At 42.0% G+C, this 15,257-nt stretch overlaps 1 protein-coding gene across 1 annotated transcript in view; it reads right to left on the reverse strand.

Moving 5' to 3' along the window:
• Positions 1-454: 454 nt before the first annotated feature.
• The window catches only part of MYOM3 (myomesin 3), a 52,721-nt gene continuing 37,918 nt past the window's right edge, over positions 455-15,257 (reverse strand). The window contains exons 26-37 of the mRNA XM_034754259.1: positions 14,609-14,753; positions 13,416-13,475; positions 11,902-11,969; positions 11,499-11,609; positions 10,502-10,589; positions 9,347-9,385; positions 8,217-8,322; positions 7,159-7,322; positions 6,296-6,332; positions 4,037-4,059; positions 3,881-3,936; positions 455-1,568 (exon numbers count right to left, since the gene is read on the reverse strand). Coding sequence (XP_034610150.1) covers positions 1,305-1,568; positions 3,881-3,936; positions 4,037-4,059; positions 6,296-6,332; positions 7,159-7,322; positions 8,217-8,322; positions 9,347-9,385; positions 10,502-10,589; positions 11,499-11,609; positions 11,902-11,969; positions 13,416-13,475; positions 14,609-14,753 — 1,161 coding nt within the window. The 3' untranslated portion in view covers positions 455-1,304. The remainder of the gene's footprint in view (positions 1,569-3,880; positions 3,937-4,036; positions 4,060-6,295; positions 6,333-7,158; positions 7,323-8,216; positions 8,323-9,346; positions 9,386-10,501; positions 10,590-11,498; positions 11,610-11,901; positions 11,970-13,415; positions 13,476-14,608; positions 14,754-15,257) is intronic.

The raw sequence follows: 15,257 nt of genomic DNA on the forward strand, positions 1-15,257 counted from the left end.
AGGGGAAGCGGCTGCTTCCCCTGAACCCCCCTAGCTACGCTACTGATTAGCGGTGAGGCCAGCCCATCTTAAGGTGCGCAGTACTGCCTCAACTTTCTCCAAGTGGGTTACCCAGTCTGGTGTATGGATTATGACATCATCTAGGTATATGTAATCCTCTAAGGAGAGAGGATCTGGTCCCAAATACTCTGTCATGTCATCATTGTTATTCATCATGTTTATTATAGCAGTGCCTAGGGACCAACCAAGATCCCAGGTCCATTGTACTTGGCACTGTACAAACACCTTTGTAGAAGATGTATTCGGTTTAAACTAATCTAGTTAGTCATATCGGGAAGTTACCTCCGATTCAGAAAAGTTTGTATTTCTTGCTCTTTCTCTCTCCCTCACAAACACAAATCTGTTCCCAAACAGTCCTTTCCATGGACACTTTTAGGTACGACTCACTCCTGTATTGTTGTCAAGGTTTAGATTTTTTATTTAGCACATACCTTTTAAACACTGCATAGAATACAGGATCAACTACAGTATGACAGGCAAACACTGTTCTTGATCAATAGTAACAGATAAAACAGTGGCATGGAAACCCTCTTCTAAAAGTTTGGGTAGTTTAGAAACAGTAGCTGTCAAACATTTTAAAAATGAACTTTTCCATTTTTGCCTTGATCTTTATTTAAAACAGCATTAAATGCTGCCTTACTTTCCTCCCACATGGCTTAGCCTTGTAAATATAAGTGCATTAAGGCCCTGTTTCAGCGAGGTATTTAGGAACATGCCTAACTTTCAGCACACCAGTGGTCCCACTGACATCTAGTTATGCATGTGCTTGAGTACTGTGCTGAATTGGGCCCAAGCAGGGTTTCGTTTTAATAACAATGCACACATCAACATTCTCCTGCTACAGGATATTCAATAACACACAGGGGCTTAATACAAACTGATAAGTTCTTGTATACATGAACCCCTACTGTATCTTATACATAGTGCTGTTAGCTGAAAAGTGGCACACTATATGAAGCGGTTGTCTAATTCTGTAGGGTTAGAGTGGGATTTTGAAGGTTTTCTCCAGATTTCTATAGATGCTTTTAAGAGGGGTATATTGTGATTTCTTATACTGTAAATCACTGTGAAAACCTTTATTTTATACATAGATAATAAAAAGAGATACTAGTCTGAATTTTAAGGCTGGGATTGTCAAAGGAACCCAAGTGTCTAAATCCCTTTGACATTCAATGGGAGTTTGGTGCCTAATGCCTTTAAGCCTCTTTGGAAATCCCAACCTGGGTTTCTGAGTGTGTTGGCAATCATTTTTCTCGTAGCTCGATCGGTTCTTCTCCATGCTTGTACACACTGATAGTAACCTGCCCCGTTTCAGAGCCATATTTGTTCTTGACATAGATGCTGTATTTTCCTGTGTCGTCACTGCAGACTTTCTCAATGGTAATTGTGACAACTATCCCCTTCACATCCATTTTGTAACGATCTTTAAAAACTACTAACTTCTCGTTCTTGAACCAACTGATTTCTGGGTAAGGATCACCAGATATGCAGCATGTCAAACACAGGGTCTGTTTTAAAAATATAGTAAATATAGCGTTACAGTGGCAATTCAAAGCCAGTGGCTTAAAGCATAATTTGACAAAGAAGGAAAGATAAAAATGGATCTCCAAAAACCCCCACAAGTTTCGCTGATCCAGGAACTCGTAAGTTCTTATCAGGGCAGACACTCTGGCCTCAGGCAAGCTACTTACCCACTTTTCTGTCTCAGTTTCCTCATCTGTATAATGGGGATCATACTGCTTATTCACCTACCCCAGAGAGGGACTTGAGAGGATTAACTGATTAACATTTGTTAAGTGCTTTGAAGATGGAAAGCACCATATAAATGCTATGGATTACTATTGTTGGCAGTATTTTTGTAGCCGTGTCGATCCCAAGAGATAAGATTATCTCTCATGTATTCTTATTCTTATTAATTATTTGTATTACCTAGGAGACCTAGTCATTGACCAGAACCCCATTGTGGTACAAATACAGAACAAAAAGATGGTCTCTGCCCCCAAAGAGCTTTAGGTATAAGACAAGAGACAACAGGTGGATACAGATGGGAAGTAAAGAGGAAACCATGGGACGATACTGATCAGCATGAGAGGCAGTGGTCTGAGAATACAAGTCTATGGGCCTGATTCTGATCCCAGCAATTTTTTTTACCTAAAATAGATACTGTACTTCTCTTATTCAGTGCCTAGGACAGCATGATCTTACAATACCATTTTGCTTGCCATGAAATGGAAGGCTACATTTTTTAAGCGCACAAATCTTTAGCCATATAGGAAATTGAATCCAGGCAGCTGAAATCATTGCTACTCTGTTTGGGGCCATTAGCAATGGAAGTATGTTTAACTGCTTTGAAAATGTTAAGGATCATTGATGTGACCATAAAATTGAAGGCTGTTTTAGTTTCTAGGCTATGAAGGAGTTATTCATTATGATACAGGACAGGAGTCCCTCAATAGTAGGATCTAGTTGAGCTGAGAAGTATATCAGAGGTGGCAGAACTAGGTTCTTGAGGGGGCGGGCAAGATTTATATTATTAGTGAACAAATCTACCAAAGCAAAACCTAAATACTTCCTATGAGGTTGTTAAAATTGCAAATTATCCTGGCTATTCAGGCTGCTAAGCTGGGCAGGTGTATCTTCTTTTGGATAGGTGTAGGGGTCTTAAACACCAGAATAATGTGAATGGAGAGAATGACTGCTCCACATTTGTATTTATTTAGTGCATGCCAATAGTGTGTCTGACACTGTACAAACACACCAACTGCAACCTGTGTACAGCTCCTGCAGGGGTGTAGGTTTCCCTGCAGGGAGGCATCTTTGTTTAGAAGTCACAGCATCACAATGAGACAGAATTACTTTCTCTAGCCTGCAGCTTTAAACAAAGGGCGGCTATGGTTAAAATTTAATTACTCTTCCTTGCAGGTTCCATTGGCACAGCTGTGGTTATATGAAGTATAGGTGACTTATATTAATCGCTTTCAAAACCTGGGTTATACATGTCTAAACAAAAGTGAGTCATTTTAAGTGACCTCAGAAGCCGCTAAGATTTTTGATGGGGCCGGCCAGTTGGTGAGATTTAGACATTATGATAGGCTTCTTTCTTCTGCCACTTTCCCCAGAGTAAATCAGGAATAACTCCATTGAAGTGAATGGGATTGATTCTCATTTGTGCTAAGGCCCCTTTACACCACTCTGGCAGTGTAAAGGGACCTTAAAGTGGGCATAAATTACATTTACAGTCATTTTAAAGCCTCTATACACAGCCACAGTGCCCTTATAGGAGAATCCAGCCCAATAGATTATAAAACTAGTGTGACAGAAGAATCAGGACCCATATATAAAGTTGTTAGCCTAAAGCAAGGGTTGGGAAGGGAGACTAGGGGTATGTGAAACAGCTACAATAGACCACTGTCAGCACCTGAAAACTAGGATGTGGTGTCTAAGGAGAGCAGTTGAGTAAGGATAGAGCAGTTCATGTAACTTTTTCTATGGTTAGCCTTAAAACTATCCCTGCACTTCACAAGTGCACAAAAAATGGAACCTTGAGGCCTACCTAGATTTGTGGATTTCAAAGGAACCCCTGCCCCGCCCCCAACAATTTTCTCCAACAGAGAAGGTGTGTGTGTCTGGAAGGACCACCCACCATCATATTGCTCAGTGATGTTAGCAATGGGTATCACACCAGGCCTCTGACAACTGCAATGCCCATCCCCTATATGGAGACACAAGGTAGGGGAAATCTGCTTGTCCTCTTCCTGCCAGCCATCCTTGCACATCTGTGCAACCTGGCCATGATAGGTATACAGTTACTTAGTATTACCTTATCCTCCATGATGGTGGCAACATCTGGCAGACCTTGAACAACTCTTGCACGATCTGGGAAGGAACAAATGTGACTGTTCAGCTTTACATACCAGTATGGCCCTTTGATCTGTATGACAGAACCAAGGAGAATGTGCAACATTTGTTTACTTACTCTTTTCTGCTATCACTGCTTCCCTGAAAGTAAGAAAAAGACAATTAAAGAGAAATTTAGTATTTTTATTTATTAAATATGTACCCTGAATGTTTTTAATAGGAACCTGTTCCCTAATTTCTATAGAGAACTTCACTTCCAAAGTGAAAGCAAAGGTGTGCAGTAAGGTGAGATATTGGAACAGGGAAAATGTTTGAAATTTTTAGGGATTCTCTAGGTTTCATCTGGGGGGCATAATGAAGGTTTTTTTGGCCAGTTTCTGGAACTAGAGAGACATGTAGAAAACAATTTTTTTAAAATTCTTGATAAACTTCATAGTAGCCAGTGGATAATGCATCTCCTCTAATGTTTGCTTAAGGCTTGATCTCACAAGTGTTCCACCCATGAAGGATCAGAGGTCCTTTCTGATTTACTGGTCACTATAAGAAACAGCTGATGTTGGAGTTTCAGGTTCAAGTCTAGGAAAACGTCTTCTTTAAAAGTGAATTTAGTTTTGAAAACTGTCCCAGAGTGACAGTCTCGAAAGCTGAAGCCCTCTGTGTATCTATAGAAGAGTTACCTCACAGGGACCAGGAAATGCAGGCTTCCTCCTGGGATCCCATCATCATGCCTCAAACCTGATCTGGAAGGGTCACTCCTACATGTGACAACTCCATTTCCACGCCTCTCAGACTTAGGAGTGGCCATGATCCTGCCATGTCTTTTCTGCTGACCCAACATTTTTTTCCATGGTTCACATTGCCAATCCCTGTGGAGCCATCCTTGCTGTAGCTGCTGGCCCTTATGCCTCTCCTGCACCAGTGCCATGCTCAGCTCCCACCTTCCAGCCTGGCTGCCCAGGTGTAGTGTCACTTCCCATCCCTGAGAGGGGACATGGCCTGCTGGACATGGTTGAGGTCGGGCAGGCCCCTTGAGGGAGCCCTGGTGCAGGATCTGGCCCCACAGCAATGTTGTGGAGAAGCAGTGCTGAGCGACCCAGTGCCTACTTAGTTTTGGCCCCGTGGCCCCTCTGTTATGATGGAGGGGCTATGGGGCCAAACCTGAGCAGCGCTGCAACTCCTCTGCACCAGACTACAATCCCACCCCCTCCTCACGACAGAGGACTGGTGGGATCAAACCTGAGTGGGGAGTGGACAGCCAGTGCTGCTCCTCCTCACCACTGCCAATTATATGTACTGTGTGTAATGGGCATACGGCTGTGGGCACCACTAGTGTACTGTGCCTTTTGCCGACTGCGTCCACTAACTCACGTCACATCGGGTCCACTGCACAGCTGTTAGATGGTAGTGAGAGTTAGTGGATAGCAAGCAGAGCAGCCTCTAAATTAGGGGTCTAGTGGAAGAAGATACTGTTCTATTACCAACACCCTGAGCCATTCATCCCTCTGTGGGATCCATTTCCTAGATGTTGCAAACAGGCCTTGATTCTGAAATTGGATCCATGCTGGCAAATCCTTGCCCCTAAACAGGGCCTTAGTGATAGCAATGGGGCTCTGCATGGGCATAAGGGTCTGTGTGTATGGATCTGATTTACAGCAGTGAGGGCAAACAGGATCCTAAAATGCTATTTTCTCTTTATTGGACAACATCTCACACATTAACTTATGTTGGTTAAAGTAAAGAAGGATATTATCTAAACGCATATGGACCTTCTCTCCCTTGGCACTAATTAATTTTAATTTGCCTTATCTTCCAAAGCTATGGCATACTTATACCTTGCCCAGACATTCTCCTCCCTGCAAATATGAGCTTTGAATAATTGCCTGCATTTAGCAATTTTCACATTACCAAGGCTCTTTGTAAAGAGAAATCTGCCAGGATTGGATCTCCATGGTGGGATGTGCAACGTGGAGGTTAAACCAAGCTGCAGAGTCTCATTTATTAACAAAAATAAACCAGGTGGTTCAGCTTTAAACGTAAACATTTAGGCCTTGGCTACACTTGCGGATTCACAGCGCTGCCTCGGCAGCGAAGCGTCGGCTGTGAAGCGCAAGTGTAGTCGCGCCGCCAGCGCTGCGAGAGCTTTCTCACAGCGCTGCAAGTACTCCACTTCTCCGAGGGGAATAGCTTGCAGCGCTGCGAGCAAGCGTGCAGCGCTGCAGGCTCTGATTACACTGGCGCTTTACAGCGCTGCACTCGCTGCGCTCAGGGGGGTGTTTTTTCACACCCCCGAGCGCAGCAAGTGCAATGCTGTGAATTGCCAGTATAGCCAAGGCCTTAGTTCAGTTTCAAATGTGAAAGTATTTGAGAAGAAACTCACTTTAGCCTTAGGTGTTCGGCCATTGCGTCTTCGAAAGCTGCAAGGAATAAAAGAGATTTTAAGAAGAAAGTGTAGTTTGCGGTTTGTTATTTAATAGATTTAACCTAACATGTGTGATAATAGGGACATGTAGAGTCACACATAGAATAGTATTTATAGCTGCCTCCAGAAAACATATGATCTATTTATGTGCTGCTAAAAGATCAAGGCCCTGATGCTCCCTTCCTACAGAGAAGCGCCAGGGAAGGGAAATGTAATCTGAACAACTCTGAGAGGTCCCAGTGGCAGAGTGAGAGTCACATTCTCTCCTCCAAGAGAGGGGCAGGGATGCTTCCTGCAAACCCCATGGGTCTGTGGGGGAAGCAAATCAATTTTGGGTCATCTTTCAGGACAGCCCTATTCTCTGGGAGCTACCTCTCCCATGGCAGTAATGATCCCTAAGGGGAGTTGGAGTCTTCCTGCCATTAGCTACTTTGTCCATAATATATGGAGATATACCTATCTCATAGAACTGGAAGGGACCCTGAAAGGTGATCAAGTCCAGCCCCCTGCCTTCAGGACTAAGTACTGATTTCGTCCCAGATCCCTAACTCACAACCCTGGGTTTAGCAGGCCAATGCTCAAACCACTGAGCTATCCCTCTCCCCATGCTGCACACCACCCTCCTCTGTGCACTTCCCTCCACCCCCCCCTCCTAATACACAGCATACCATCCCAACAGCACTTCACAGAGCTCCCCCGCTGCTGTGCTCCCCATCTCAGCGTGAGGGAGGGGAGCCTGAAGGCCCAAGTGAGGGGGAAATCTCAGAAAGTAGCAGGTGTTTAGCTCTTCCCTAAGACAGAAATGTTCTGCTCCAGTTCACCTTTCCCAGACAAGTCAGTTGACAGTCTGTGAGAATCTTTCCCATCAAATATTTCCAGGGTATATTTTCCCTTATCCGAATCCGTGGGGTTCAGTATGTGTAGCCAGATCTGGTCCATTGTACTTCCGCTTTTCAACCTCTCGCCACTTTCTAGTCGCTTCTCCCTAAGGAAACAAATTATATCATTTTAACAACATTGAAGTAAAATTGCACAAGTTTTGAGATTAAACTGACTTTTTTGGATCTATTGGTTAGAACAAGAGACTGGGAGCTAGGACTGGGGTTCTATTCCTGATGGCCATAGACTCACTGTGGGCAAGTCTCTTAGGGCTGGATTCTGAAAGGTATTTAGGCAACTAAACATGCAGAAAGGCACCTAGTGGGATTTTCAAAAGCCCCTGGGTGCCTAAGCCTAAATACTGTTGAAAATTTGGCCCTTCACCTCTAAATTTTGCCTATCTGGAAAATGGGTCTATTCTGCAAGGGTGTTGTGAGGCCAAATTAACTAATGTTGGGAAAGAACTTTGATATGCTCAAATAAAAGGGTGTATAAATGTGAAGCAGGAGTGGCATTCAGTTCTCCAGAGTGGGGTGAGGCGGTCGTGCAGAGAAGTATAAAGCAGCACAGATAAAGTACTTAAAAAAAATACATCCTCCCATGTCTGTAGCTGAGCTGTCATTTGATAGTATCATTATCACACCAGTGAAATCGTCACCCAGGAGTACTTGTGCAGCAGAAAATAAATAGAACATGATTGGCAACTGACAAGTCCCCACACGCGATTCAATGTAAAGAGACAGTTGAACGTAAAACCCCTTATCCCCCCAATCCTGCAATCCTCATTCAGACGAATCCCCCATTGTCTTCAAGGAGTGCAGATTTGGGCACAAGGGTCCCAATTCTCAAAGGTATTTAGGCCCCTAACTCCCATTGATTTCAGTGGACGTTAGGCACCTACATACTTGGAGGACCTCAACCAATGCGCTTTAATTTCCATGGCAGATAATACAGACTGTCCATATGTTATGAGCCTTGCTAGCATATCTGAAGTACGTACTTGTGATACCAGGTTGTTTTCATGTAGTCTGTGTAGTACTTCACCTCACTGTAGATTCTGATGCCTTCTGCAGTTGGCTGGACTTTCAGAGGTTTAGCAGAAAGGGCTAAGAAGAGAATTCAAAGACTAGAATTTCTTTGGGTGACCAGCCAATCTATATACTGGCTATATATATATATATTTTTTTAAAGAACCTAATGTTTCACCCAGTTTGAAGAACATGGGCAGCTGAAAGCGACTGCGTTCCAGCACATGAAGGCTCTACGTCTTCCACCCAGCAGAAATGTGCATACTTCCCTGGAGGCCTGGATCCTAAGTGTAGGAGGTCCCATAGACACATTAGGGCCTTCTCTCAAATTCACCTTCCATTGTTCTAATATTGGGGCAGCCACCAATGATGGGGGTAGAATAACATTTTTACCACCACGTCCTCTAGGCCTGCTCTCTGCGGGGTTTAACTATGCTTTCTGAACGGGATTTGTTCTGGTCTACACATGCTGTTAACGTGCATTCAGCACTAGGCCAGCTGCACCCATTGTCAGCAATGGGCACATTCCCTACTGTAGACAGGGCCAGAGAGACTTAGGTCTCAACTCACTTTGATGTTAGAATGTGACAAATGCAGGTGTCTGGGCAGAAATAACAAATCATAGCAAGAGTTAAAGAGAGAACATTTCCTGCCCTTCAAGGATGATCAGGTTTCTAAGGTGAAAGACAGGAGTAGAATATATTTAACTCCTCTCTCTCCCGCTGCAGCAGCCCTGCCTTCAGCTCACTTCTCTTCCCCTTCCTCTCATTTCCAGCTGTTTACTGACTGTTCTCCCCACACTTCAATTCCCCAAATCCCCCTAAACCCACAGCAGAATCTAAATACCTCCTGTTCCCCATTCACTTTACTTCCCCATTGGCTACCTTTACAACATAGAGGAGTTTTACTTCAGAAAGAAAGGAGTGGCCTCTTGATCTGAACAAAGAACAATCCCAGCCCTGAGACCAGCTTTCTCCCACCATAGGCAAATCACTTTGCCGCCCTCTTCCTCAGTTTCCCCATCTGTACAATAGGGTTAATAATTACATACCTCTGCTAAGTATTATTTTTACAGTATGAAGCAGATGAGAAACAGACTTACCACTAACCCTGCAGAGCTCTTTGAGAATGTCTTCAAACCCTACACACAGAGGAAGAAGCTTCAATCAGCCATAAATACATTCGCTAGCAATTTGCATCTGATTAACCAACAGCCTCTTCAGATCATAAAACCTACAGTGTATGGTAGTTATTTTGTTGTGTTTTCCTGTTGGTAAACTTCACTGGCTATAAAGTTTTTGCCATTGACTCATTTATTTCTACATGTTGGACAGATCTTACTTTATTCAGAAGCTGTCAGCTTCCTTAACATTCAGCGTACGCAGTGCTGTATCTCACATGGGATACAAATTCACCTATCAGAGTTAAACGATAGATGCCAAATGACATTGCAAAGTTTAAAGCCTGCGGAAAAGAGTCTCCTGATGAGTTTAAATGCTCAGAACACCTTTGAGTTTCACCCCTTCTGTCCCCGCTGCTCGAGAGGTTTTATAGCACGGTCATGGTTTGAAAAATGAGTGTATGGAAGACATTGGGAGGATTGTCATTATTTATGCCCTCTCTAACTTCCAGAAGAATTCACAGCACTGCAAATTAAAATAGGGTGTTGAAAGTAAAAGTGTCCTTTTTGCATCTGACATCATTGGTACTAAAGATTCTGCAATCAGAACTCAGTTTTGTTGAGGCTGCACAATGGAAAACAGTACCCAGTTTGCTCTTCCCTCTCTTTTGAGGATCTGCAGAGCTAGCAGGAGTTAAAACTTGCGTATGTCAGTCATTAATTGAGATATGACAGAGACACATGCAGGGAATAGCCATGGGATCTGATCCATTGACTTCAGTGGGCTTTGGATCAGGACCATAGTGAGTAAAAAGGGTCTGTTTGTACCAGGTACATTTTCTGATCCTAATCCTACTTTTAAATACTTCTTATTCTTGAAATGTACAATATACATGTATAAAGTATAACATAGCCTTCTGTACCAGAGAAGAGAAAAGAGTAGAAAACTCTCAAAGTCCACTAGAGATCTCATAATGTCGACCTGATTACATTGGGAAGCATTTATATATTAAAATAATGAGTACTATAGAAAACACTTAAAATAGGTAGAAAGTGTAATTTTAAAGCCGTATTGAAAGCCTGATCACATATATATAAAAGTGTAACATATTGCCTATTAGTATGAAATCATCCTACCTTCCTTACTGAGATCAAGTTCAGTAATGTCTTCTCCTCGGTCATCAGAAACAACCGCTTTGTATATTCCTTTATCCTCTTTGGTAAGCTGGCAAAATATTTTAAAATGGAAATTTCACAGATCACTAAAGTATGGGACAGTTTTGGGCTGGTGAGATCAGAGCTCTGTTTGTAATGTACTGGTGAATTTCCCCCTGTCATTTGGGTGAATTTGGTGAGTTAACAACAGTATTGACTAGAATGAAAGCAGCCCCTTGCAAGCTTCACCTATACAGCTGTACTGATACACATCAATCTCAACCTGCAGGAGTGATGTGTATTGATGGTCCTAGGTCTCATCTGAGCAGAGATTGCCACTCACACTGATGAATATACTGGTTTTTTATATGGAAATTGTTGATTTGAAATTAAATTGAAAAACTGAGACCAAGAAGTATTTAAACTAACTCTGCACAGACAAAACTCTGGTTCATTAACTCTACCACAGAGCCCCCTTCATTCACCTGTTGATGCTCTGTGTGTCAAGGATTCATTGATTTTTAAGGGCAAAAGGACAATTACATCAGCCAGAGTGAGCTCCTGCAGATCACAGGCCATATAATTTCAACCAGTTACTCCTGTATTGAGCCCAATAACTTGTGTTTGACCAAAGCCTCTCACAGAAAAGCATCCAGTCTTGATCTGAAGACTTCAAGAGAAGGAGAATCCACCACTTTTCTTGGAAGTTTGTTCCAATGGCTAATCACTCTCACTGTTAAAAATATGGGCCTTATTTCTAATTTGAATTTCTCTGGCTTTATCTTCCAGCCTTTGTTTTTGTTTCATGCTTTCTTCTGTATTTGAAGAGTGCCTAGCACACTGTGGGTACTGCCAGAAACAAACAGTAAATGCTAATAATAATAATAATAATTAATTAATAGCTTAGTAATATCTACCCACATTTATTGCATGTTGAAATAATATCACAGATGCCCCCAAGTTGCATTATGTTTTTCACCTTTTTAATTCGAAGAGTTCCAGCCCCAGTCTGCAGATCATACAGACCATCCAAACGTGCTTTTTTATCCAAGAACCATTTAAAGTTGGTATCTTTTTTCATGTTTGTTGCCTGTTTGAAGTAAAGAGTTAGCAATCAGAATACTGATCTTTTTGAATGCAATGATATCTTTCTAATTATGAGACTTCAGCTGTCCCAGGGGATCCCCTCAGTATTAGGTGATGCTTTCCCCCTTGTTTTCCACAGCTGCTAGGATTTACTTCCAGGATCTTGCCCTTTATCAGTAGGAAAATATCAATTGGTTAGAGCTGGCGTTATTTATGCAGTCTCCTTAAAATGCACATCTATATTAACAATAGATGGATGCTACTGTACACAGGAACAACTGTATGGTAATACTTACCTTGCATGTCAGCAGAACTTCACAATCCTCAGTAACCTTCCATTGCAAATTCTCTATAAAATGAGGACCTACAAGTAAAAAAACAAAACAAAAAAACAATCTTTCTGGTCTCTCCTGCAGGTCCGCTTTTAATATTATACCATGCAATGGCTCCATCTAGTGGTAAATCGCAGCACTGTCCTCCTTGTATTAACTCTTCCATGTTCCAATTTTATGGAACTTGTATTTTATATGCAGTAGGCACCATAATGTTAGATGTATCATTTTAAAAAGTTCCCGAGGGCAACGGTTCTTATAGTGACTAACAGGTCTTTTCTTAATATGCTGGTAGATTATGCTCTCCAATTATTCCTTTGATTTAGTGACTGGGTAGAGTGTCAGGTCAATATTGAAAGATTATGGATATTCTGCAGGTGGAGGGCAATGGAATAGATAATGTGTATATGTTCCAGTCTGCTCTCCTGATATGAACTATCTGTGAGCCCAATTAAAAGGCAAATTGATCTGTCCATTTTTAATCTGGTTCTGGTGCCCACAATTCAAGAAGGATGTTGACTAATTGGAGAGGGTTCAGAGAAGAGACATGATAATGACTAAAGGATTAGAAAACCTGCTTTACAGTGATGGACTGAAGAAGCTCAATCTGTTTATCTTAACAAAGAGAAGGTTAAGGGGTGACTTGATTACAGTCTATAAGTACCTACATGGGAAACAAATATTTAATAATGGGCTCTTCAGTCTAGCAGAGAAAGGTATAACTCGGTCCAATATCTGGAAGTTGAAGCTAGACAAATTCAGACTGGAAATAAGGTGTAAATTTTTAATGGTGAGAGCAATTAACTATTGGAACAATTTATCAAGGGTTGTGGTGGACTCCCCATTACTGACACTTTTAAAATCAAGATTGGATGTTTTTCTAAAAGATCTGCTCTAGGGACCATTTTGGGGAAGTTCTATATAGCTTGTGTTATGCAGCAGGCCAGACTAGATGATCACAAAGATCTCTCTAGACTTGGAATCTATGAATCAGCTACTCTTTTCCCTGAAAAAGGCTTTTTTATACTCATTATGCATACATCAGCCACAAGGTAGGGGAGGGAGACAGAGGAATGTACTGCTGCTCCCATTGACAGTGAAGATTTCCACATTCTCTGCTTTCCACCAGGAGATAGGGATGGCCCTGAGTCCCATCTGGATTGGACCTTTTCTGAAACTCAGGCATGTTCAGAGTCAGGGTGTTGGTTCAGGGGCCCTCTACCAGAGACAGCTGTTCACATGCCTTGAACTATTAAAACAAATCAAACTTTGATTTGATTTGATTTTTAATAGCCAGAAACAGTAACCTAAAATAAAATGCTCTATCTTAGTCCAGCAAGCAGTTTAAATAAGAGTATACTGAAGAGAGCAATTTACTTTTCACTTATTGTTTGGGTGCTCAGTAGAATATCCTTGTTTCAGCTTTCACCAACTTTTCACCAGTCCTGGCAAAGTCAGTGACCTTGAGGCTATCTTACCTTGTTTTCTCCTCCAGTCTCTCCGCTTAGCAGCAGCCTCGGCCTCAACTTTATCAAAAGCTGAAAGAACAAACAGTGACAGATCAGAGTCAACAAAAGGTCATTGAAACAACTATTACAACCCCTCTCCTTGTAACATGGTATAGATTCCTAACCGGGAAGGATGTTACTCTAAAACACATACAGTGTATCTCACAGCCGGAGCCATCTCTCCAGCCTCAGTTAAACTCTGTTCTTCAGTATAGAATCCTTGGCAAGGTCAGCTCTATTAGCCTTTCATGCTGCTGGCAGCTCAGAATGTAACATTTATTTTCAAGAAAATACGATGAATTTGCTTTTAAGAGCTGATCTTTAGGCATTGGAAGCTCCCATCAGTTTAAATAGTAGTTTTCTGGGGTATGCAAAGAATACAGGATTGAGTCCTTGAATTTGCAACTTTTCAAGGGAGAAGTATTAGAAATACAGTTTCAGGCATCAAGAGACTCAATCCAATACGATTAAGAACAATTGCCAAACTGTTTAAAAATGAGAACTGTCAAATAAAGCTACAGTATTATTTAGGGAAGAATTTAGACTGGAAAAACTGCAACTTTCTGCTCATAAAGAGCCAAAATGTTTCTGCACATTAGCATATATGGGCCTATCTGTTCACCTTACTGTTCACCTTACAGAGCCATATGGACTTTCTCTAGTCACTGCAGTTTCTTTATTATTCAAATTTAGTTGTTAAAGTCCTTGAATTTTCAGGCCAATGTTATGATAAGATAAAATGACTAAACATCACAGTACACACCATCAAGCTCTGTGTGTCAATACATAGTTTGTTGTGAGGGAATTCTGTGTATACAGCAAATAAAGAAGAAAATATATGAACACAGATCCATGGCTGTGATGCTCTATCAGGGCCAAAGATTATTATCCAGGACTCCAGATGTAAAACCAAAGGCTTGGATCTGTGCTAAAGGGCCATTCAGATAGTTTCTACAGGAAGACTGATTCCTGGCCATTGAATAAATACATTAAAATAAATACTTGATACCTTCAATCACTACCCACAATATAACTGGGGGAAACCATTTGTGGTCATTAGCTGGCACTCTCTCTAAGGGTCCGATCCAAAACCTACTGAAGTCGGTAGAAAAACTCCCATTGAGTTCAGCGGGCTTTGGATTAAACCCTGAATCTCTACTTACTGTCATCAATGAGAGCCAGAGTGAACTGGTTTTTAGCTTTTCCGTCTTGCAGCTGGGCTGTGTATGTCCCTTTGTCGTCGTCACAGAAGTCCTGGATTATTAGTTCTATGAGGCCGTTTGCTCTGTCAAAGTTTATCTTATGTGTCTATGTAAAACAAAGTATTGGTGGGAAATTGGTCATTTTTCATAGGGAAATTATTCCAGCACCAAATCCTGGCCCCATGGCTTCTTCAGCATAGAGGCTGGCTGGAGCTACAGATCTTAGCTTCACTCTACACCTGTAGAGCCACCCTGGTATATTTCCCCTGACTACCTGTGGTATATCTGCACTGCCTATAAAAGGTGTATTCTTAACTCAGGTTAGCTAACTTGGGTAAAAATAGCAGTGAAGACATGGCAGCGTGGTTCTTAACTCGAGTTAGCAGCTCAAGTGAAACCCTGCAAGGGAGCCTGGGGTAGAACTCGAGTTGCTAACCCAAGTTAGAAGTCGAGTTTCCATGTTTTCATTGCTATTTTAACCCAAGTTAAGAATGTACCTTTTTTTGCAGTGTAGACACACCCAGGGCTACAATGGGGCAAACAAACCCTCTTCCTTCCCATGCCCATCCCTTACTCTGGTGTAATCATGGTCCAGGATTTGACTCCCAAA

The sequence above is a fragment of the Trachemys scripta genome, chromosome 20 (assembly GCF_013100865.1).
Source record: "Trachemys scripta elegans isolate TJP31775 chromosome 20, CAS_Tse_1.0, whole genome shotgun sequence".
Taxonomy (NCBI): domain Eukaryota; kingdom Metazoa; phylum Chordata; order Testudines; family Emydidae; genus Trachemys; species Trachemys scripta.